Source organism: Ovis aries, chromosome 1, assembly GCF_016772045.2.
Source record: "Ovis aries strain OAR_USU_Benz2616 breed Rambouillet chromosome 1, ARS-UI_Ramb_v3.0, whole genome shotgun sequence".
Classification (NCBI taxonomy): Eukaryota; Metazoa; Chordata; class Mammalia; order Artiodactyla; family Bovidae; genus Ovis; species Ovis aries.
The window spans coordinates 124220751-124242937 of NC_056054.1; the positions used below are offsets into that span (position 1 = coordinate 124220751).

The 22187-nt window shown below is 47.1% G+C and overlaps 1 protein-coding gene across 2 annotated transcripts in view; it reads right to left on the reverse strand.

The window, feature by feature from the left end:
- Positions 1 to 22187, reverse strand: part of HUNK (hormonally up-regulated Neu-associated kinase) — a 134179-nt gene that overhangs the window by 16800 nt on the left and 95192 nt on the right. For both annotated transcript variants that reach the window (XR_006055609.2, XM_004003742.6), the window contains exons 6-8: positions 21937 to 22072; positions 15220 to 15382; positions 5277 to 5360 (exon numbers count right to left, since the gene is read on the reverse strand). Coding sequence is in view for 1 of the 2 variants with exons in the window: in XM_004003742.6 (XP_004003791.4) it covers positions 5277 to 5360; positions 15220 to 15382; positions 21937 to 22072 (383 nt within the window). In the remaining variant the exon portion in view is untranslated. The remainder of the gene's footprint in view (positions 1 to 5276; positions 5361 to 15219; positions 15383 to 21936; positions 22073 to 22187) is intronic.

Genomic DNA, 22187 nt, shown 5'->3' on the forward strand with positions numbered 1-22187 from the left:
AAAGGGCAAGGCCATCAAGTGTTAGTAATTCAGCTTGAATGCTGCCATGCAGGTGGCCGCCCTACTTTAACCAAGCTAGGTGTCCCAGCTGGAATGTTTGACCTTCCTAAGACACTGACCCAATTCCATTTTCTGAGACTCAGGCCAAGGTCCACTTGATTATTTCATTTCTTCGTTCAGCAAATATTTATTAAGCCTCTACTGTGAGCCAGGCATCAGGCAGGTTCTGGAGACACTGTGAGGAACAAAAGGGATGCTGTCCCAGGGAACCTCCTGATAGTCCAGTGCTTAAGAGCCCAGTGCAGGGGAACTCGGGTCTCATCCCTGGTTGGGGAACTAAGATCCCACGTGCTGCAGGGCAACTAAGCCCAAGCGCTACAACTAAGACCAAGAGCTGACAAAGAAATAACGGGGATGCCTTCCCTCCTCTTAAGGAATTCACAGACCAGCGTGGGAGAGAGATGAGAATCAAATCATCTCAGAACAAACAGAACCTCATCCAGGGGATCAGCCCCAGGAGGCAGGAGGTATGCGACAGCCTGCACTGGAGAGATGCGACCCAAAGGTAGAGGGCAGAGAATAGCAGGGGTCCATGATGAAAGTGAAAGAGGAGAGTGAAAAAGTTGGCTTAAAGCTCAACATTCAGAAAACGAAGATTATGGCATCTGGTCCCATCACTTCATGGCAGATGAAACAGTAGAAACAGTGTCAGACTTTATTTTGGGGGGCTCCAAAGTCACTGCAGATGGTGACTGCAGCCATGAAATTAAAAGATGCTTACTCCTTCGAAGGAAAGTGATGACCAACCTAGATAGCATATTCAAAAGCAGAGACGTTACTTTGCCGACTAAGGTCCGTCTAGTCAAGGAACTATGGTTTTTCCAGTGGTCATGTATGGATGTGAGTTGGACTGTGAAGAAAGCTGAGCATCAAAGAATTGATGCTTTTTAACTGTGGTGTTGGAGAAGACTCTTGAGAGTCCCTTGGACTGCAAGGAGATCCAACCAGTCCATCCTAAAGGAGATCAGTCCTGGGTGTTCACTGGAAGGACTGAAACTCCAATACTCCAATACTTTGGCCACCTCATGCAAAGAGTTGACTCATTGGAAAAGACTCTGATGCTGGGAGGGATTGGGGGCAGGAGAAGGGGACGACAGAGGATGAGATGGCTGGATGGCATCACCGACCTGAAGGACATGAGTTTGGGTAGACTCCAGGAGTTGGTGATAGACAGGGAGGCCTGGCGTGCTGCGATTCATGGGGTCACAGTCAGACACGACTGAGCGACTGAACTGAACTGGACTAATGAGGACATGACCTTGCTGTCACATATGAAGACAGAGATTAACTCAGCAGAGAGAGATCGGGAGAACATTCTGGAAGAGAACAGGGTGTACACAGCCCTGGAAGCCGAGAGAGCACAGAAGTCTGAAGGCCCATGGGGCTGAGCATGAGCAAGAAGCAGGGGGACGTCCCTGGCGGTACAGTGGTTAAGACTCTGCACTTCCAATGCAGGGCCCACAGGTTCCATCCCTGGTTGGGGAACTAAGATCCCACATGCCTCAGGGAGTGACCAAATGAAAATTAAAACATCATCATAATAATAAGGGTAAGAAGCAGGTGCTAGGGTGGGGGAAAGTGAAAGTGAAGTCGCTCAGTTGTGTCCGACTCTTTGCGACCCCATGGACTGTAGCCCACCATGCTCCTCTGTCCATGGGATTTTCCAGGTAAGAGTACTGGAGTGGGTTGCCATTTCCTTCTCCAGAGGATCTTCCCGACCCAGGGGTGGGGGAAGTGGTAGCTAAAAGATAAGGTTGGAGTTGCTGACAGAAGCCAGTCCGATCTGGGACATGGTGGCCATGTCGCAATTTGTCTTCCATGGGAAAGGAGCCTTTGAAGGCTGTCAGGAAGCATTTAACAGGAGGCTTCCTGTGTGCTGTTCTGGATCTGTCAGGAATTCTCTGTTCCTGCTCCCGGGACTGAGGAATCCAGGCATTTCCTTCATTAGATTTTCTATACAGAGATAAGTACCCTCTTCCTTCTTGTGAACCATACGGTAAAAGTGATTGTTTACAACTCTCTCTCTCTTTAATACAGATTGTTTTGTAAGTCTGGAATTTTAATCTTTATCTTTGCTAAGAATAACTACCTTGTAACTCAGTATATATGCCCACACCACGTTGATTAAAACACCTTTGCTCCATCAGAGCATAGTCCCTGTGTCTTTCTTTCTCTTTCTCTCTCTCTCAGGCTATTTCTTTGGAGCGCAGAGGCCCTCTGAGTTCACTTTCCTGCCTGAGCTTCTAAGATCCTCTAGAGAAGGCACTCTGTGCTTTCACCCCATCGAGAGCGTGCCTGAGGCCTCCATGAACAGAGCAAGCCCCGTGCTGGGGGCTTTAATGGCTTTCTATGTAAACCAAGGAATATCAGCCTCTTTCTCTCCTTTACTTTCTTATCGTCGACTCTGGACCACCAGGTTCCAGTCCATTAAAGGACCTCAACAAAGGCTTCGAGCGGGGAAGCAATATGGTCTCATTTTGGGGAGAAGATAATGGCACCCCACTCCAGTACTCTTGCCTGGAAAATCCCATGGATGGAGGAGCCTGGTGCGCTGCAGTCCATGGGGTCGCTAGGAGTCAGACACGACTGAGCGACTTCACTTTCACTTTTCACTTTCACGCATTGGAGAAGGAAATGGCAACCCACTCCAGTGTTCTTGCCTGGAGAATCCCAGGGATGGGGGACCCTGGTGGGCTGCCGTCTATGGGGTCGCACAGAGTTAGACACGACTGACGCAACTTAGCAGCAGCAGCAGCAGCAGCAGCTCACTCTGGCCTGTGTGCGGACAGCGTGTAGTCATGACGGCATTCATGCTGACGAAGGGGGGACAGTTAGGAGGCTGTGGCTGAGATCCTTGCAAGATGTGACAGGGGCTGGACTGGGGCAGGAGGATGGGGCTGGGAGCTCCAGGAGTCAAGCTGCCAGAATGTGGTGACAGACCGGCTCTCAGGGGCGAGCTTGCCATGTGCCTGCTCAGTCACTCAGTCACCTCCAGCTCTTTGCAACCCCATGAACTGTGGCCCACCAGGCTCTTCTGTCCATGGGATTTTTTTTTTTTTTTTTTTTTTTTTTTTTAGGCAAGAATATTGGAATGGGTTGCCATTTCCTTCTCCAGGGGATTTTTCTCGACATGGAGATTGAACCTGCGTCTCCCGCATTTCAGGCAGATTCTTCACCACTGAGCCACCTGGGAAGCTCTTGGGGGTAAGGGAAAGGAATAAAAAGGACTCTGCCCAGTAATGAGGGTGAGGCTGCCATTTGGAGACAGAGAACAGGGGCAGGGCAGGAGGGCTGCTGTGGGGTTGGTTCCTGTGTGCTAGGTTGGAGACCTACACTCATGCAAGAGGAGATTTGGTAAGCAATTGGCCGGTAGGGTCTGGAGCTCGGGGGTGTCTGGCCCTTCACCGTCTCTATCTTCCGCTCATAACCCAAAAGCCATGCCTGTGCTTCCTGCTCAGAACCAACCTACACAACCCACCCCACCAAAGGCTCATCTCCACCTTCACCATGCTGGAGCCTCACAGTCTCAGAGGAAGGGGGCCTCCAGTCCGGGGTCAGGGCTAGACCCGACCTGGGTTGCTCTGAATGCTGGCCCGTCCCCACCCTCCACTGCCGTTTCTTCCTCTGCCCCCTAAGCTGACTCCTTCCCAACCCCATGCATCCTTCAAGCAGAGGTGGTCATGTCCCCCCGTATTCATTGCCAGCATCATCCACAGAGAGATCTATGCTCACTGTCTTCACTCCCCCCAATCCAGGCAATCTCTTCTCTGCCCTTCCACTTCCTCCATGACAAGCAGCTGCTCAGCCATCACCATGGGCCATTGTATACTTGACCTTTCCCACGTCTTCCCCAACATCCTTCCCTCCAGGGTCTCCGGCTGCCCTAGTACCTTCGCTCGTTCCTCTGGCATCAGCATCTCCTCTTCTCCATCTGCTTGAATCGTGCCATCCCCCAGGCTCTGTCTAGAGTGATCAGCCTCCCCCTCCCAACCCAGCTGCCTACCCCAGCCCCGCCTCGATGCTCGGGGTGGCTTCATTCACACACGGCAGCTCAGCACCCCTGTCACCCGTATCACTGCGGTGGTCTGGGCCATGCCCCACTTGCTTTCTGCTGCCACGATGAAGCACAGCCCACCGGGCTCCACATTCTATGGGAAATCCCTGAGCAGGCAGGGGAGCCCTCGCTGGACAGAACAGTGAATGAGGGGCCCTGGGGTGGGGGACCCTCACCCTGTGCTCCAGGCTCTGGATCTGGAGATCCTAGCATATCTCTTAACAAGCATGGATTTGGGGTCTGAATTTTGGGTAATACTATACTAGTCTTTACTCTGAAACCAAAGAATCTTGGTATTTTCTCTCAGTACGTCCTAGGTAGCATCAGGTCACCAGGGACAGCAGACTGGAAAGGTTCTCTCCTGATCCTTTGTCCCGATCCTCACCTTCCTTACTTTCTTCTCCCGATGCCAAGGGTTATCTTTTGGTGATCTGACAGCAGATTCCAACTGTGGCTCCATTGGGAATCATCCAGTGAGCTTTAAAAGATACTGACCCCCTGGATGTGGGACTTGCCTGGCAGTCCAGTGGTTAGGACTCCGTGCTTCCACCGCAAGGAGCATGGGTTCAATGCATGGTGGAGGAACTAAGATCCCTCACATGCTACATGGTGAAGCAAAAAAAAGAAAACATCGACCCCCGCCCCACTGCTGGCCCCTGAGTTTCGATGGAATCCGTCTGAAGTGTGGCCCAGGCATTCACAAGTTGAAATGCCCCCTGGGGATTCTACTATATGACCACAGCTGAGAGCAACAGTCTGGACACTGAACAATGGTGGCCCCTCTCTAAGCCATTTCTTACAAAGTGAAAGTGGGAGTCACTTCATTATGTCCAACTCTTTTTGACCCTAGGGACTGTAGCCCGCCAGGCTCCCCGTCCATGGTATTCTCTAGGCAAGAATACTAGAGTGGGTAGCCATTCCCTTTTCCAGGGGATCTTCCCCACCCAGGGACTGAACCCGGGTTTCCAGCATTGCAGGCAGATTCTTTACCATCTGAGCCATCAGGGTAAGCCATTTCTTAAGGACTCAGTAAAGTGAGTAAGCATTTGTCTCTGGCTACTCCCATGTCCCACAACAACTGGCTTCCCTTCCAGTCCTCTTCCCATAAAGGAAATCCACTCTTCCTAAGAGGTCCTGGGTTTTGCTCTGGGGAGCCACTCACCTCATAGGGCTCCTTGGTGGGCCTGCACCTGTCTATCTGGTAGAGCTGGGTCTTGTAGCAGACGTTGTCCTGGAAGTCAGATTTCTACCGAAGAAGAAAAGAAAAAAAGCCTGGCTTAACTCTCGGAAAATAGGAATGTCTATCAAGCAGTCATTAATTTTTAAACCAGCGCTTGGCTGAGAAACGACAGAATGCGGTTGGCAGGGCACTTGACAGCAGTGGAAAGACTCCTCCGAGGAGAGCCCACAGGAGCATGGGGAGAGACAGGACGCAGCTTCCTGGCTCTGCCGGGAAAGGGCTTGGTGGCCCTGGGCACGCCACTGCTCCTGCTGCACCTCCGTTCTTTCACCTGTGCGATGAAGGCCATGCTAAGACGTGAGCTCAGAGGCCAAATATGTGATCTGGGGAGAACAGCTTACTTAATGGAACTACTGAATGGGATGCAGGTCTTGCTTATTTAAAAACAGGCTTAAGAACTTCCCTAGTGGAACAGTGGATAAGAATCCACCAGCCAATGCAGGGGACGTGGGTTCAATCCCTGGTCCAATAAGATCCCACAAGCTGTGGAGCAACTAAACCCCTGCAACCACAACTACTAAAGCTGTGCTGTAGAGCCTGTCTTCTACAACAAGAGAACCACCACAATGAGAAGCCCATGCACTGCAGCTAGAGAAAAGCTTGCATGAAGCAACACAGACTCAGTGCAACCAAAAATAAATTAACTTATACAATAAAAACAGGCCTAAAATGGATAAACAACAAGGACCTACTATATAGTGCAGGGAACTAATTATCTGATGTCTTATAGAGTTTTGCCAAGAAAATGCACTGGTCATAGCAAACACCCTCTTCCAACAACACAAGAGAAGACTCTACACATGGACATCACTAGATGGTCAACACTGAAATCAGATTGATTATATTCTTTGCAGCCAAAGATGGAGAAGCTCTATACAATCAACAAAAACAAGACCAGGAGCTGACTGTGGCTCAGATCATGAACTTCTTATTGCCAAATTCAGACTCAAATTGAAGAAAGTAGGGAAAACCACTATACCATTCAGGTATGATCTAAATCAAATCCCTTATGATGATACAGTGGAAGTGAGAAATAGATTTAAGGGACTCGATCTGATAGATAGAGTTCCTGATGAACTATGGAATGAGGTTCATGACATTGTACAGGAGACAGGGATCAAGACCATCCCCATGGAAAAGAAATGCAAAAAAGCAAAATGACTGTCTGGGGAGACCTTACACATAGCTGTGAAAAGAAGAGAGGCGAAAAGCAAAGAAGAAAAGGAAAGATATAAACATCTGAATGCAGAGTTCCAAAAAATAGCAAGAAGAGATAAGAAAGCCTTCTTCAGTGATCAATGCAAAGAAATAGAGGAAAGCAACAGAATGGGAAAGACTAGAGATCTCTTCAAGAAAATTAGAGATACCAAGGGAACATTTCATGCAAAGATGGGCTCGACAAAGGACAGAAATGGTATGGACCTCACAGAAGCAGAAGATATTAAGAAGAGGTCGCAAGAATACATGGAAGAACTGTACAAAAAGATCTTCATGACCCAGATAATCACGATGGTGTGCTCACTCACCTAGAGCCAGACATCCTGGAATGTGAAGTCAAGTGGGCCTTAGAAAGCATCACTATGAACAAAGCTAGTGGAGGTGATGGAATTCCAGTTGAGCTATTTCAAATCCTGAAATATGATGCTGTGAAAGTGCTGCACTCAATATGCCAGCAAATTTGGACAACTCAGCAGTGGCCACAGGACTGGAAAAGGTCCGTTTTCATTCCAATCCCAAAGAAAGGCAATGCCAAAGAATGCTCACACTACTGCACAGTTGTACTCATCTCACATGCTAGTAAAGTAATGCTCAAAATTCTCCAAGCCAGGCTTCAACAATATGTGAACCATGAACTCCCTGATGTTCAAGCTGGTTTTAGAAAAGGCAGAGGAACCAGAGATCAAATTGCCAACATCATTGAAAAAGCAAGAGAGTTCCAGAAAAACATCTATTTCTGCTTTATTGACTATGCCAAAGCCTTTGACTGTGTGGATCACAATAAACTGTGGAAAATTCTGAGAGAGATGGGAATACAGACCACCTGACCTGCCTCTTGAGAAATCTGTATGCAGGTCAGGAAGCAACAGTTAGAACTGGACATGGAACAACAGACGGGTTCCAAATAGGAAAAGGAGTACATCAAGGCTGTATATTGTCACCCTGCTTATTTAACTTGTATGCAGAGTACATCATGAGAAACGCCGGGCTGGAAGAAGCACAAGCTGGAATCAAGATTGCCAGGAGAAATATCAATAACCTCAGATATGCAGATGACACCACCCTTATGGCAGAAAGTAAAGAGAAGCTAAAAAGCCTCTTGATGAAAGTGAAAGAGGAGAGTGAAAAAGTTGGCTTAAAGCTCAACATTCAGAAAACAAAGATCATGGCATCCAGTCCCATCACTTCATGGGAAATAGATGGAACAGTAGAAACAGTGTCAGACTTTATTTTTGAGGGGCTCCAAAATCACTGCAGATGGTGACTGCAGCCATGAAATTAAAAGACGCTTACTCCTTGGAATAAAATTGATGACCAATGTAGATAGAGACATTACTTTGCCAACAAAGGTCCGTCTAGTCAAGGCTATGGTTTTTCCTGTGGTCATGTATGGATGTGAGAGTTGCACTGTGAAGAAGGCTGAGTGCCGAAGAATTGATGCTTTTGAACTGTGGTGGTGGAGAAAACTCTTGAGAGTCCCTTGGACTGCAAGGAGATCCAACCAGTCCATTCTGAAGGAGATCAACCCTGGGTGTTCTTTGGAAGGAATGATGCTCAAGCTGAAACTCCAGTACTTTGGCCACCTCATGCGAAGAGTTGACTCATTGGAAAAGACTCTGATACTGGGAGGGATTGGAGGCAGGAGGAGAAGGGGACGACAGAGGATGAGATGGCTGGATGGCATCAGTGACTCGATGGACGTGAGTCTGAGTGAACTCTGGGAGATGGTGATGGACAGGGAGACCTGGTGTGCTGCGATTCATGGGGTCGCAAAGAGTCGGATACGACTGAGCGACTAAACTGATGTCTTATAAGAACCCATAATGGAAAATAATCTGGAAAAGAATATATACGAATACAGGTATAACTGGATCACTTTGCTGTGCACATGAAACTAACACAACACTATGGATCAACCAGACTCCAAGTATTGAAATAACAGTCTCAGTTCCTGCTCCCAATCCCAATAAAAGTAACAGCAATTCATAATATAGCTTAAAGAAGAAGACATGTAGCCACACCTAAGATGGTCTAGGCGTACGATTTAGGTGCAGTTCTCTCTGGTGACAGCTGAAATTAAATGACTGATTAATGTATTAGTCAACAAATATTCCCGGAAGGCCTTTACAGGCTCTCCAAATTAAAATCCATGCATCTAGGTTTTAGAAAAAGGAAGCAAGAATCAAGGGAGAAGGGAGAAATGGCAATTAAAGTATAATATTTTACTTTTTAGTTCACTAGTTGCCCTTTCAAAATTATATACTTGTTAGTAATGGGTTCAGTTCAGTTCAGTTCAATTCAGTCGCTCAATCATATCCGACTCTTTGAGACCCCATGAATCGCAGCACGCCAGGCCTCCCTGTCCATCACCAACTCCCGGAGTTCACTCAGACTTACATCCATCGAGTCAGTGATGCCATCCAGCCATCTCATCCTCTGTCATCCCCTTCTCCTCCTGCCTGGGACAGTACCTTGGGCGCAATTAAATTAGCCTTGCATGGAAATTACTGAGTGGACTAGCTATAGTTATTTGTGGGGAATAATTCACTCTTAAAAGCAGTCACCCACTGAGGCACTGGTTCTCAGACCAGCTATGTCCTGTGATTTAAGGGGTTAAGTGTGAAACAGACAATAAAATAAGAACTGTTGCCTGTTAGAACTATGTTAGTTTCCATCAGGAACTTCTCAGCAGTGTGTGTGTGCCTGTGTGTGTGTGTGTGCGTGCGTGCGCGTGCACGTGCTCAGTCGCTCGGTCACGTCCACTCTTTGCACCTCCATAGACTGTAGCCCTCCAGGCTCCTCTGTCCATGGGATTTCCCAAGCAAGAATACTGCAGTGGGTTGCCATTTCCTACTCCAGCTTCTCAGTGGACAAAACCACAAAGTTTGCCACACTGCAACATTTGCAGCTCTGATGCTGAGCGATCACAGAAGATGGCAAAACACCTGGAAAAGGCAGGACACAGCCTGAGCTTCACACAAATGTCTCTTACTTGGGATGAGCCCCGTGATTGTTTAAGAGTGTGAGTAACCAGGTCTCTACAGAGGTAGACGCAAGAAACTATTTTTTAAAACAAAAGCCCCTCTATCTTATCGATCAGTATTCAGAGAACTGATTCTGCCGAAAGAAGGATGTTTGAATCTGCTTGCTTGCTTAGGAAAGTAGCAGTGTCATCCTTTAAACTTGTGGAATTATGAACTTTACAGGCAGTTTCCTGGAAACACTGTTTAAAACTCATATTTGAGCGGCATTCATCATTTCAAAAAGAAAATCAGTGTGACCCTCCTCTGCCCCTTTTACTTGAGAACTGCTTGTCTCTAGCATGGTGGTGTCTAAATGGTGTGACCTTGAGCCCGTATGGGTGAAAAAGTTGTCAGCAGGCATCAACAATATGTGCATATTTATTTTATAAATTATAAGCATGTTCTGTAGTAATATATCATATACATTATAAAATATGCAATAAAATGGGGATTTAAAAGGATAAGGAATATATGGGACATATGGTTTTTTTTACAAAACCACTAGGGCTTCCCTGGCGGTCCAGTGCTTAAGAATCCACTTTGCAACACAGAAACACAGGTTCAATTCCTGGTCCAGGAGGATCCCACTTGCCATAGGGCCACTAAGTCCATGCACCGTAGCTACTGAGCCCACGTGCTGCAACTACTGAAGCCTGTGTGCCTAGAGCCAGTGCTCCTCAAGAAGAGAGGCCACCGCAATGAGAAGCCCAAGCATTGAAATGAGACAGTAACCCATGCACAGCAACGGAGACTCAGAGTGGCCCCAAATGAACAAATCACAACTTCTTTTAAAGAAATAAAAGAGAGATGAGAAATGGCTTCAAGTCTAACATGTCTTTTGAGTCCATCATCATAGGTGAACAGAGGACCTCTGTTCTCTGGTGTAAGAGAATTTCTTAATCCCTCCTATCACATAGTAAAATGACATAAATAATACATTATGGGTCAGGGGTCCAGTCTTTCTGACTTCCACTTCTCCCCTGTGGCAGCTTTCCTGTGACCGTGGTATTGTCTCTGAAATCCAGGTGCATTTCTGCTCCCTTCCAAAGTTTCATTCCACCACTGCTTCTAGAGCATTTTTTTTTCCTCCCTCATGAAACACTGCTCTCATTTCTAACAGCCTTTTACTATAATGTTTCTTCTTATCAAAGGAAAATACCTCTTTCCTTTGTGAAAGTGTTAGTCGCTCAGTCGTGTCTGATTCTTTGTGACCCCATGGACTGTAGCCCTCCAAGTTCCTCTGTCCATTGAATTCTCTAGGCAAGAACACTGGAGTGGGTAGCCATTCCCTTTACCAGGGGATCTTCCCAACCCAGGGGTCAAACCTGGGTGTCCTGCACCGCAGGCGGATTCTTTACATCTAAGCCACCATGGAGGCCCTATATCTTTCCTTTGGTGGCTCACACAAAATGAAACATTCTTCCGTGGATAATTTCACATCGAAGCCAAATCTAGGAACTCAGTTCAGTTCAGTTCAGTTCAGTCGCTCAGTCGTGTCTGACTCTTTTCGACCCCATGAATCGCAGCACGCCAGGCCTCCCTGTCCATCACCATCTCCCGGAGTTCAATCGACTCATGTCCATCGAGTCAGTGATGCCATCCAGCCATCTCATCCTTGGTCGTCCTCTTCTCCTCCTGCCCCCAATCCCTCCCAGCATCAGAGTCTTTTCCAATGAGTCAACTCTTCGCATGAGGTGGCCAAAGTACTGGAGTTTCAGCTTGAGCATCATTCCTTCCAAAGAACACCCAGGGTTGATCTCCTTCAGAATGGACTGGTTGGATCTCCTTGCAGTCCAAGGGACTCTCAAGAGTCTTCTCCAACACCACAGTTCAAAAGCATCAATTCTTCGGCGCTCAGCCTTCTTCACAGTGCAACTCTCACATCCATACATGACCACAGGAAAAACCATAGCCTTGACTAGACGGACCTTAGTCGGCAAAGTAATGTCTCTGCTTTGGCATATACTGTCTAGGTTGGTCATATCTTTTCTTCCAAGGAGTAAGCGTCTTTTAATTTCATGGCTGCAGTCTCATCTGCAGTGATTTTGGAGCCCAGAAAAATAAAGTCTGACACTGTTTCTACTGTTTCCCATCTATTTCCCATGAAGTGATGGGACCAGATGCCATGATCTTTGTTTTCTGAATGTTGAGCTTTAGGCCAACTTTTTCACTCTCCTCTTTCACTTTCATCAAGAGGCTTTTTAGCTTCTCTTTACTTTCTGCCATAAGGGTGGTGTCATCTGCATATCTGAGGTTATTGATATTTCTCCTGGCAATCTTGATTCCAGCTTGTGTTTCTTCCAGTCCAGTGTTTCTCATGACGTACTCTGCATACAAGTTAAATAAGCAGGGTGACAATATACAGCCTTGATGTACTCCTTTTCCTATTTGGAACCCGTCTGTTGTTCCATGTCCAGTTCTAACTGTTGCTTCCTGACCTGCATACAGATTTCTCAAGAGGCAGGTTAGGTGGTCTGGTATTCCCATCTCTTTCAGAATTTTCCACAGTTTATTGTGATCCACACAGTCAAAGGCTTTGGCATAGTCAATAAAGCAGAAATAGATGTTTTCTGGAACTCTCTTGCTTTTTCCATGATCCAGCAGATGTTGGCAATTTGATCTCTGGTTCCTCTGCCTTTTCTAAAACCAGCTTGAACATCAGGAAGTTCACGGTTCACATATTGCTGAAGTCTGGCTTGGAGAATTTTGAGCACTTCTTTACTAGCATGTGAGATGAGTGCAATTGTGCAGTAGTTTGAGCATTCTTTTGCATTGCCTTTCTTTGGAATTGGAATGAAAACTGACCTTTTCCAGTCCTCTGGCCACTGCTGAGTTGTCCAAATTTGCTGGCATATTGAGTGCAGCACTTTCACAGCATCATCTTTCAGGGTTTGAAACAGCTCAACTGGAATTCCATCACCTCCACTAGCTTTGTTTGTAGTGATGCTTTCTAAGGCCCACTTGACTTCACATTCCAAGATGTCTGGCTCTAGATTAGTGATCACATCATCATGATTATCTGGGCCGTGAAGATCTTTTTTGTACAGTTCTTCCATGTATTCTTGCCACCTCTTCTTAATATCTTCTGCTTCTGTGAGGTCCATACCATTTCTGTCCTTTGTCGAGCCCATCTTTGCATGAAATGTTCCCTTGGTATCTCTAATTTTCTTGAAGAGATCTCTAGTCTTTCCCATTCTGTTCTTTTCCTCTATTTCTTTGCATTGATCACTGAAGAAGGCTTTCTTATCTCTTCTTGCTATTCTTTGGAACTCTGCATTCAGATGTTTATGTCTTTCCTTTTCTTCTTTGCTTTTCGCCTCTCTTCTTTTCACAGCTATTTGTAAGGCCTCCCCAGACAGCCATTTTGCTTTTTTGCAGTTCTTTTCCATGAACTACTCTAAGCTAAATCAGCTTAGAAACATCTATCCTTCCACTGCATTGTTTAACAAACTTCCCATTAAGCTTCTTGATCTGTTTAGCAATGCTTTCTGGACGTCTTCCAAAGCTATTTGCTAACAAGAGACACGTTCTAACCATCTTATCTTCTGGGTGTTGTTTTGGTCATTTCCACCTCACCAGGAGAATACCACTTCCCCAACTGTCAGTGAATTTTCATCTTTAGCTCTAATTGGGCTATCACATAACTTTATGCATTTTTGTAAATTTTTATTGGAATACAGTTGTTTCTCAATGTTCTGTTAGTTTCTGCTGTGTAGCAAAGTGACTCAGCCATGTGTATACATGTATCCCCTCTGTTTTTGGATTTCCATCCCACTTAGGTCACCACAGAACACTGAGTAGACTTCCCTGTGCTGTATCTCATTAGTCATCTATTGTATACACAGTATGTGTGCTCAGTAGCTCAGTCGTGTCTGACTCTGTGACCCCGTGGACTGCAGCCCTCCAGGCTCCTCTGTCCATGGGATTCTCCCGATAAGAGTACTGGAGTGGGTTGTGCTTTCCTTCTTCCAGGGGATCTTCCTGACACAGGGATCAAACCCAGGTCTCTAGCACTGAAGGCAGATTTTTTACCATCTGAGCCACCAGGGAAAATAGTAAATATATGTCGATCCCAATCTCCCATATCATATGACTTTAAGTAGCACTGGAAAACTCCAGAATTCCGTCTTCATTTTCTGGATTCTATGTCTTCCTAACAGTGATGACCTCACACAGTCAGATCTCAAGGCGCACACACACAGGGTGAAGACCATGCTTCAAGAGAGTGGGTGTGAAATCACACTTCAGATGGGCTTCCCAACAGCTGCAAACTTCTCTGCCTGACTTCTTGTTAGATCTGGTCAGCCCTCACCATTCTGAGTAGGAAAGACAAGCAGAATCCCCACTGCCTCTGATCTAGCTTTCTTTGCAGATTTCTTTTTCAGTCATTGTTCAATTGGAAAGAGATGATTTACGAAGGGCTTCCCAGGTGGCGCTAGTGGTAAAGAAGTCGCCTGCCAATGAAGGTGACCTAAGAGACCTGGGTTCAATCCCTGAGTCAGGAAGATTCCCTAGAGTAGGAATCGGCAACCCACTCCAGCATTCTTGCCTGGAAAACTCCATGGACGGAAGAACTTGGCAGGCTATACAGTCCATGGGGTCGCAAAGAACCTGTCACAACTGAAGCAACTTAGCACGCACAGCACAATTTAGTCAAAACCCTCGTAGCTCAGTACGTAAAGAGTCTGCTTGCAATGCAGGAGACCCGGGTTCGATGTGCTGCTAAGTCACTTCAGTCATGTCCGACTCTGTGCAACCCCACAGATGGCAGCCCACCAGGCTCCACCGTCCCTGGGATTCTCCAGGCAAGAACACTGGAGTGGGTTGCCATTTCCTTCTCCAATGCATGAAAGTGACAAGTGAAAGTGAAGTCGCTCAGTCATGTCCGACTCTTGGCGACCCTGTGGACTGCAGCCTACCAGGCTCTTCCGTCCATGGGATTTTCCAGGCAAGAGTACTGGAGTGGGGTGCCATTGCCTTCTCCAACACACACAGACATGGAAACATGTAAATTCCCTCTCCTGGGCATTTATAAACTGCAGGCGGCAGAAGCATACATGTGACCAAAGCATGAGGGCACCACGGTTCAGCACAGACTCCCAGCTGCACCTCCCTCACCTGTGACACAGGATGCCTGGTGCCCAGACTAGGTGAAGAAGCTGTGGTCAATTTCACTCTTGTTTTCTAGAGAAGTCAATGTAAAGAGTGGCTTTCTCATCTACCCTGCTTTAGAGGTGAATGTTTGAGGGGCTCTGCTCCCCAGTTTTTATGACCACACAAGCCCCAGTGCCCCTAAGTGGGGACCCCAAGGAGCCAAGAGAAACAGGAGCAAAAAAGGCAACAAGAAGCTGAAGGGAAAAGAAGCTTGAGTCTCTTGCGAGTTGGCCCAGAGCTTAGCTCTGTGGGAGAATGTTTTAAAAACACCTCAGATAAAAAGTGCTCCCCGAGAAGCAGTTTTTGCTCCTCTTTTCTCCCACGTTCAGGAAACTCAACCTCACATGAGTTTCAATTAACAGCTCAGATCAAGTGTCGGCCATTGGGAAACACTCCAGGTTTCAGAGCTCTCTCTCTCTTTTTTTTTTTTCCATAAAGAGCTGAGAAAACCAGTATGGGGCCCCACTCACCCCTGACAAGTAGCGCTCGAGCTTCTTGTTCAGGAGGAAGTAAATGGCGAGGATGTGGCAGGCGCGGTTGGAGAGCACGGTGTTGATCACATCGCTGTTCTTGTAGCCCAGCTTCTCGGTCATGTGCAGCACCACGCTGGGGCTCAGGTCTTCCAGGGAAATCCTGCTCGACAGAGGAACAGAGAACCAGTCACTGTGAGGCTCCAGGGCCCCCTTAGTGATGCTCACAAGCATGGCAGCACAGAAACCCCCTCCCACCCTCAAACACCCCCTCCCACAAGGGCTCCCTCCTGGATAGTCAGTCCACTCATTCATTCACTTGACTTATTATGAACCATTAACATACACAACAAAAGAAAGGGAATAGTCTAATTACCCTATGTGTACATGCTAAGTTGCTTCACTCGTGGCTGACTATGCGAGCCTACGGACTGTAGCCTGCCACGCTCCTCTGTCCATGGGATTCTCCAAGGAAAGAATATCAGAGTGGGGTGCCATGCCCTCCTCCAGGGATCTTCCTGACCCAAGGACTGAACCCGCGACTCTTGCGTCTCCTGTATTGGCAGGCAGTTCTTTACCATTAGTGCCATCTGGGTATTACCCTATGTGTATACCCAATAAGACATTACTTTGTCAACAAAGGTCCTTCTAGTCAAGGCTATGGTTTTCCCAGTGGTCATGTATGGATGTGAGAGTTGGACTGTGAAGAAGGCTGAGCGCCGAAGAATTGATGCTTTTCAACTGCGGTGTTGGAGAAGACTCTTGAGAGTCCCTTGGACTGCAAGGAGATCCAACCAGTCCATCCTAAAGGAGATCAGTCCTGAGTGTTCATTGGAAGGACTGATGCTGAAGCTGAAACTCCAATCCTTTGGCCACCTGATGTGAAGAGCTGACTCATTGGAAAAGACCCTGATGCTGTGAAGGATTAAAGGCAGGAGGAGAAGGGGACAACAGAGGATGAGATGGTTGGATGGCATCACCGACTCAATGGACATGGGTTTGGGTAGACTCTGGCAGTTGGTGATGAACAGGGAGGCCTGGCATGCTGTGATTCAAGGGGTCGCAAAGAGTCGGACACGACTGAGGGACTGAACTGAACTGAACTGAGTACCTGGTTGAACTAATTGTTAGCACTTTGCCTTTCTTTCTTTCTCCCTTTCTGTTTTCTTTTTCTTTCTCCTGTTCTTCCTTCTTCCCTTCGCTTCCCTCTTTCTTCCTTTACTAAAGTATTTCAAATCACAACATTTTTCCCTAAACACCTCCGGATGCATCTTTAAAAACCAATGACATCTCCTGCAGGATCATAATACCTTCAAAATATCCCCAAAGTTTTAGAAATCTCTTAATATTCTCTAATATCTAGACTATATTCCAATTTCCCTATTCATCCCAAATTTCTTTACAATTTGACATTTTTTCCCCTTAAAATGTATTTATTGAAATGGGTAGAGCCCACGTAGCTTGAGTGGATGTTGGGTTGGGAAAGAAGGGTATTCAGGAGTCAGCCCAGACCATGTTTAGAGGAACAATGTGAGCTCACAAGTTCACAAAGAGGGGATCTGGGACTCAGCTGTGAAGTTGGATGCTCTCAGAGGACAGGTTAAAGCTTCTATACAAGAGTGATATGAAGATAAACTCCCTTGGGATAAAATGCCCCTAAAATGAATGCCAGGTGAGTATTTATCTCATTTGCTCATTCAAGCCCCTGCTTCATGGAGTTTACAAGGCAATGGGGAAGAGAGAAAATAAATCCATTTATTCTTCACAATAGTCTTACGAGGGTCCCAGAGCTTCCCTGGTGGCTCAGTGATAGAGAAACCACCTGCCAATGCAGGAGACATGGGTTCAGTCCTTGGGTTGCAGAAATCCCCTGGAGAAGGAAATGACAGCCCACCCCAGTATCCTTGCCTGGAAAATCCCATGGACAGAGGAGCCTGGCGGGCTACAGTCCATGCAGTTGCAAAGAGTTGGTCATGACTTAGCAACTAAACAACAACAACAAACCATTATTATCCCCATTCAACAGATGAAGAAACTGAGGCCCGCAGCAGGAAAGTAACTTTTCCAGGGGCACACTGGCAAGAAGTAGCAGCGATGTAGAACATGAAAGTAGGAGAAGGGCATAGGGAATATATGTGTTGGTAGTGGAGGTGTGTCATCAGATACAACATTCTACATTCCTGAAGAAAGAGGCAAGGACAGTAGTCTGTGAGCAGAAAGCAGGCACATCTGGCTAGAAAGCTCTGTAGCCCCGCCAAAGAGTCTGGAGACATTTTTGGTGGAACCTCTGAACCATGACACTAGGAAAAACCACAGGTACAACCCCATAGTGGTGCAGAAGAAGAGACCGACTTGCCAAGCTCACAGGGGCAGCAAGGGCAGACCTGGGTCTGTTGGCCATTGTAACTAGGTCAGCTCTCCCTCCCCTAGGTCTGGCTAAGTGCCACCCAAACAAAAGGTGTCCGAGAAACCACAAAATCTGCCTTCCTCACTCCTATTGGCTACAAAAATCGCAAATTCTAGAAACCGTTTGGAGTAGGCTTGCTATGATTAATAGTTAAAAATAATAACACTTGTTTTAAAAGGATATGATTACTTGAAGGTTGCCAAAACACTTAACACAGAAAACACAACTGTTTGAAACTACCTGGTAATACCCACGTGCCCCTGGCCATGCCCTTGATCAATGAAACCACGCCTACTTGACCCCACTCCTGGCCAATGAGATCACTGCTCTTTTATGTTGGCCCATCAGGCCACAGCCTCATGGCCACTCCTGCAGCCAATCAGACCATGATTTTTGTGACTCCACCCCAGCCAATCATCCATGGCTGCCATTTGGATGTCTCCACCCTCTACCTGGAGCAGGTCCTGGAAGGGAGTGTGCTCTGGGTGTGAGATGCCACCAGGATGGGGCTGGAGTCAGAGGAGAGAGGAGAAAAGTGAGCAGTCTCTGCCCTTCCTACCCACTGTCTTCAAAAACAGGTGAGCTCTGCCAAACGTAGACTGTGGACTGGCTCTTGACTAACAGCAATATTTTGAACGTTTTCAATATGCAATGTATATATTGAGTGCCTGAAGAATCCCATGGGCAGAGGAACCTGGCAAGCTATATATAGTCCATGGGGTCACAAACAGTAGGACACGACTTAGCAACTCAACCACCACCAACCATACTTGTATCAGTTGTTGAATTTGTATTACCTCTCCAAGTTTTGATGATATAAACAACATTTTTAAAGTGTTCTTAGAATACGAGGTATAATTTTGAGTCAATATGCATTAAATTCAATTTCATCCCAGTTTGGTCTAATTCTGTCCTTTGTTACCAATGACCTGCTTTCCCTCCCTTCCATCTCCAGAGCTAACCTCAGGTGTGCGAGACAGTCCCAGGCAGGGTGATGGAGGAGGCAGCCAAGATCTGCTCTAGAAAAAAATGTCTGCTGCTGGAACAGAGAGGTGAGCCTGGTATACAGCAGACAGCTGTAACTGACTGGCATGAACTTATTATAAAAAGTTTCCTTTTAAAGATATTTTCTTCTTGCCTCTTGCAGGTCAACTCAGAGGCTTGAATGAATTAATAGAAGGCTTTACAGAACAGTGATAGAAAACATGAGACCTTTATTTTCTCTCTTTCCCAACCGTAAAACGCTGACAACATCTACAATAATTAAATCTGGGGCTACATACGTTGAGAAGCTATAAAATAGACTTCAAAAAGAAAATATTCCTTTCTCCAGTTGCATGTTTTTGTTTATCTGTGTCCTGGCAAATTCAGAAAAATAATTATCAAGGGCACTTTTTTTTTTTTGCATTCTATCTTTTTCAAAATAAAGACTAAGGAAGATGTGTCTTTTCTAATAGTTCAGATTTCTGGTTTCATTACTTTAAAAATTGGACATTGGTTGGCCTCAAAAAATTGGACATTGATTTGCCTCATTAAATGAGTAATGAGCCCTACCTAAAGAGAAGGCATTGAGCTGCTGCTTTCCTTCATATGCAAGTTCTCAATCATTTTTACAATCTACCCAACTAGATCTTGAACAGCCTTTATGCCTCTGACCAAGTCCAAATGCAAAAAGGACCAAACTGGCAGAGCCAGTACAGGTAACTACAATTTAAGATTTAATCTACAAAAGGCTGTTTATAACCCGTGGAGAAGTGACAAAATGAGCCAGGCATGAATCTCTGAATGAAGATGCAACCAGCAAGGAGGGAGGGCTGTGTCTATAATAGCTGCTTCACGCCTTTCAACACCTGCTGCACTGAGGGGGTTGAGTCTGCTCATTTAGATGGTGATTACATTAGGTTAATGACTCATTTGGCCGCCACCAGTGCCTGCTCCCTTATAGAGAGCATAGCTGTGTACTGCCAGGCAGCGTGAGCCTGGTAATGAGGCTCGGCCCCTTGGCTTCGCTTTCCATCTCACGTTGGGCTAATATTTCTGGTGTCTATTTCAGGTACTAGCCCACATTGAGCCAGCGCTGGAAACCAGCAGTCTGTTTCGAGGTTCCCTTGGTAACCCAAGTCCCCTAGACTTTGTTTAAATTACCTCTCATGAGTCAAAGGCTAGAATTCTAGATGGCAGCTCTCTCTGGCCAAAGCAAGTGTCAATGGGGCCCAGGAGCCAGGTTGCAGGTCCCAGCACTGTCCACCCACGCCCTAGGAAGCCCCTCAGAGCCTCCTCCCCAGGACGGAGCTCTGCCTGCCCCTCTTGTTTGGAGAAGCTGGTGCTGCAGCTTTCACAGGGCTCGGGGCCTGTTTCCAGACCGTCCTGGGCGGACGTCACCCCCTTCCCTGCCCTGTCACTGCTCTACGAGTCCCCCTTCTTCAGTGGCCCCCACATCGTCACCTGGGCTTCAGATCTAGAATGTGTAGGCCCCTCTAGGTCTGAAGGAAGAAGGACTCTAGGTGGGTCTCAGTCCTGGAAGGTATTTGACCCCTGGGGTCTTCATGTTTGCTCTAAAGTTACCAAAGGGTGGGGGCCTTCCCTGGTGGTGCAGTGGTTGGGGCTACGCCTTCCAAGGCAGGGGGTGCAGGTTCCGTTCCTGGTCAAGGAGATGGGATCCCACATGCCTCAGCCAAGAAAAACCCAAAACATAGCCCAGAAGCAGTATTGTAGCAAATTCATTGAAGACTTTAAAAAATAATGGTCCACATTAAAAAAAAAAATCTTAAAAAAATTTTTTACAAAATAAAGTCACCAAGGGGAGGGTCCTTATTCCCCTAACTCAGACTAGTGAGCAGTATGTCAAACGAGTAGGGGAAAAGTGCAAGGAAGTATTTTCCTGTGTGACTCTTTGCCACCCCATGTCGCCCTCCAGGGTCCTCTGTCCATGGGGTTCTCCAGGAAAAGAATTCTGGAGTGGGTAGCCATTCCCTTCTCCGGAGGATCTTCCCGACCCAGGGATCAAATCCGGGTCTCTGGCATTGCAGGATTCTTGACTATTTGAGCCACCAGGGAAGCCCAGGATTTTCCTGTACTTGTTTACAAGTCTGTAGTCGATACCCCCACTGGGGGACACGTGGGCCATCACAAGGTGTCCCTCCATGTTTCCATACTGTGGGCTCCTGCCTGGAAGCTTCCTCGTGGACTCCTTCTCGAGCAAATGGCACAGGGAAACACGGGCTAAAGCCTTTCCCGCCTTTCTTCCTGCCCCCAACATTTCAGAGCAGGGACTCGGGGCTGAAACAAACATCAGAGCAAAGAGGTGGCAGAAGAGGAGCCTGTGGGTCATTTTGAAGGGACGGGGCAATTCCACTGGATTCCAGCCTATGCTGGCAGGACAGCTCTTGAGTGAACACACACACACACTCATACACACTCTCAAACAGATACACTCACAGACACTCCAACAGACACATGCATACTCACATACCCTCACACACTCAACACAGATTCACACACTGAAACACATACACTCAAACACACAAACAGGCATACTCAGACACACACACACTCAAACAGATACACATACACACTCAATACAGATTCACACACTGAAACACATACAGACACAGACATCCACAACCAGGCATACTCAGACACACACACACAGTTACACTCACAGACACTCCAACAGACACACATACACACTCACATACCCTCACACGCTCACAGATTCACACACTGAAACACATACACTCACACACACAAACAGGCATACTCAGACACACACACACTCAAACAGATACACAGACCCTCCAACGGACACACATACACACTCACTTATCCTCACACACTCAAACACAGATTCACATACTCAAACACATACACTCACACACAGACACTCACAAACAAGCATACTCAGACACACACACACACACACACTCACCTGCTCACTCAGGCCTTAGCTCGTCTAAACAGTCCCTCTGTGTGAATTGGAAAGAGGTGCCACTCAAGAAAGACACAGGCCTTCAGCAGCAGGTTTGAGGAGGGGAGAGTAGCCTGGACTTCAGCCCCCACGTACCCTCTGGCAGCTGCCCCCTGAAGGGTGCACTCTGCACAACCATGTGGGATGGCCCTGCCTACACTTCTCCTGGTGCATGGAGGGGAGCCCCACATGCAGACCTGTGGGTGCAGAGAGGGGCAGGGCAGCCAAGAGAAGATGTGGCCTTCCCTTGAGTCACACAGAGCATCCTCTCCACAACTATTCAGGGCTTGTAAGACAGGCCCCATCTCGCCTGAGGAGGGGTCCCTCTGCGTGCACTTAGTACCTGTTGGGATAGGTGATGTTACACGGCACTTTGCCCACGTAATTCTCATTCAGCCAGCGATTCGCCAGCGCCTGCTGAATGTTGGGCCTCTTCACAGGATCTGGTTCCAGGAGAGAACGCAGGAAGTTCACGGCTCCTGTGAAGACATTGGGCAAACGTCACACGTGTTACAGGCTGAAGGCAGACCAAGGCAGGTGACCCACCACACCTCCCAGGCCACTGCTCATCTATTTTCTGGATCTTGGGGGGCC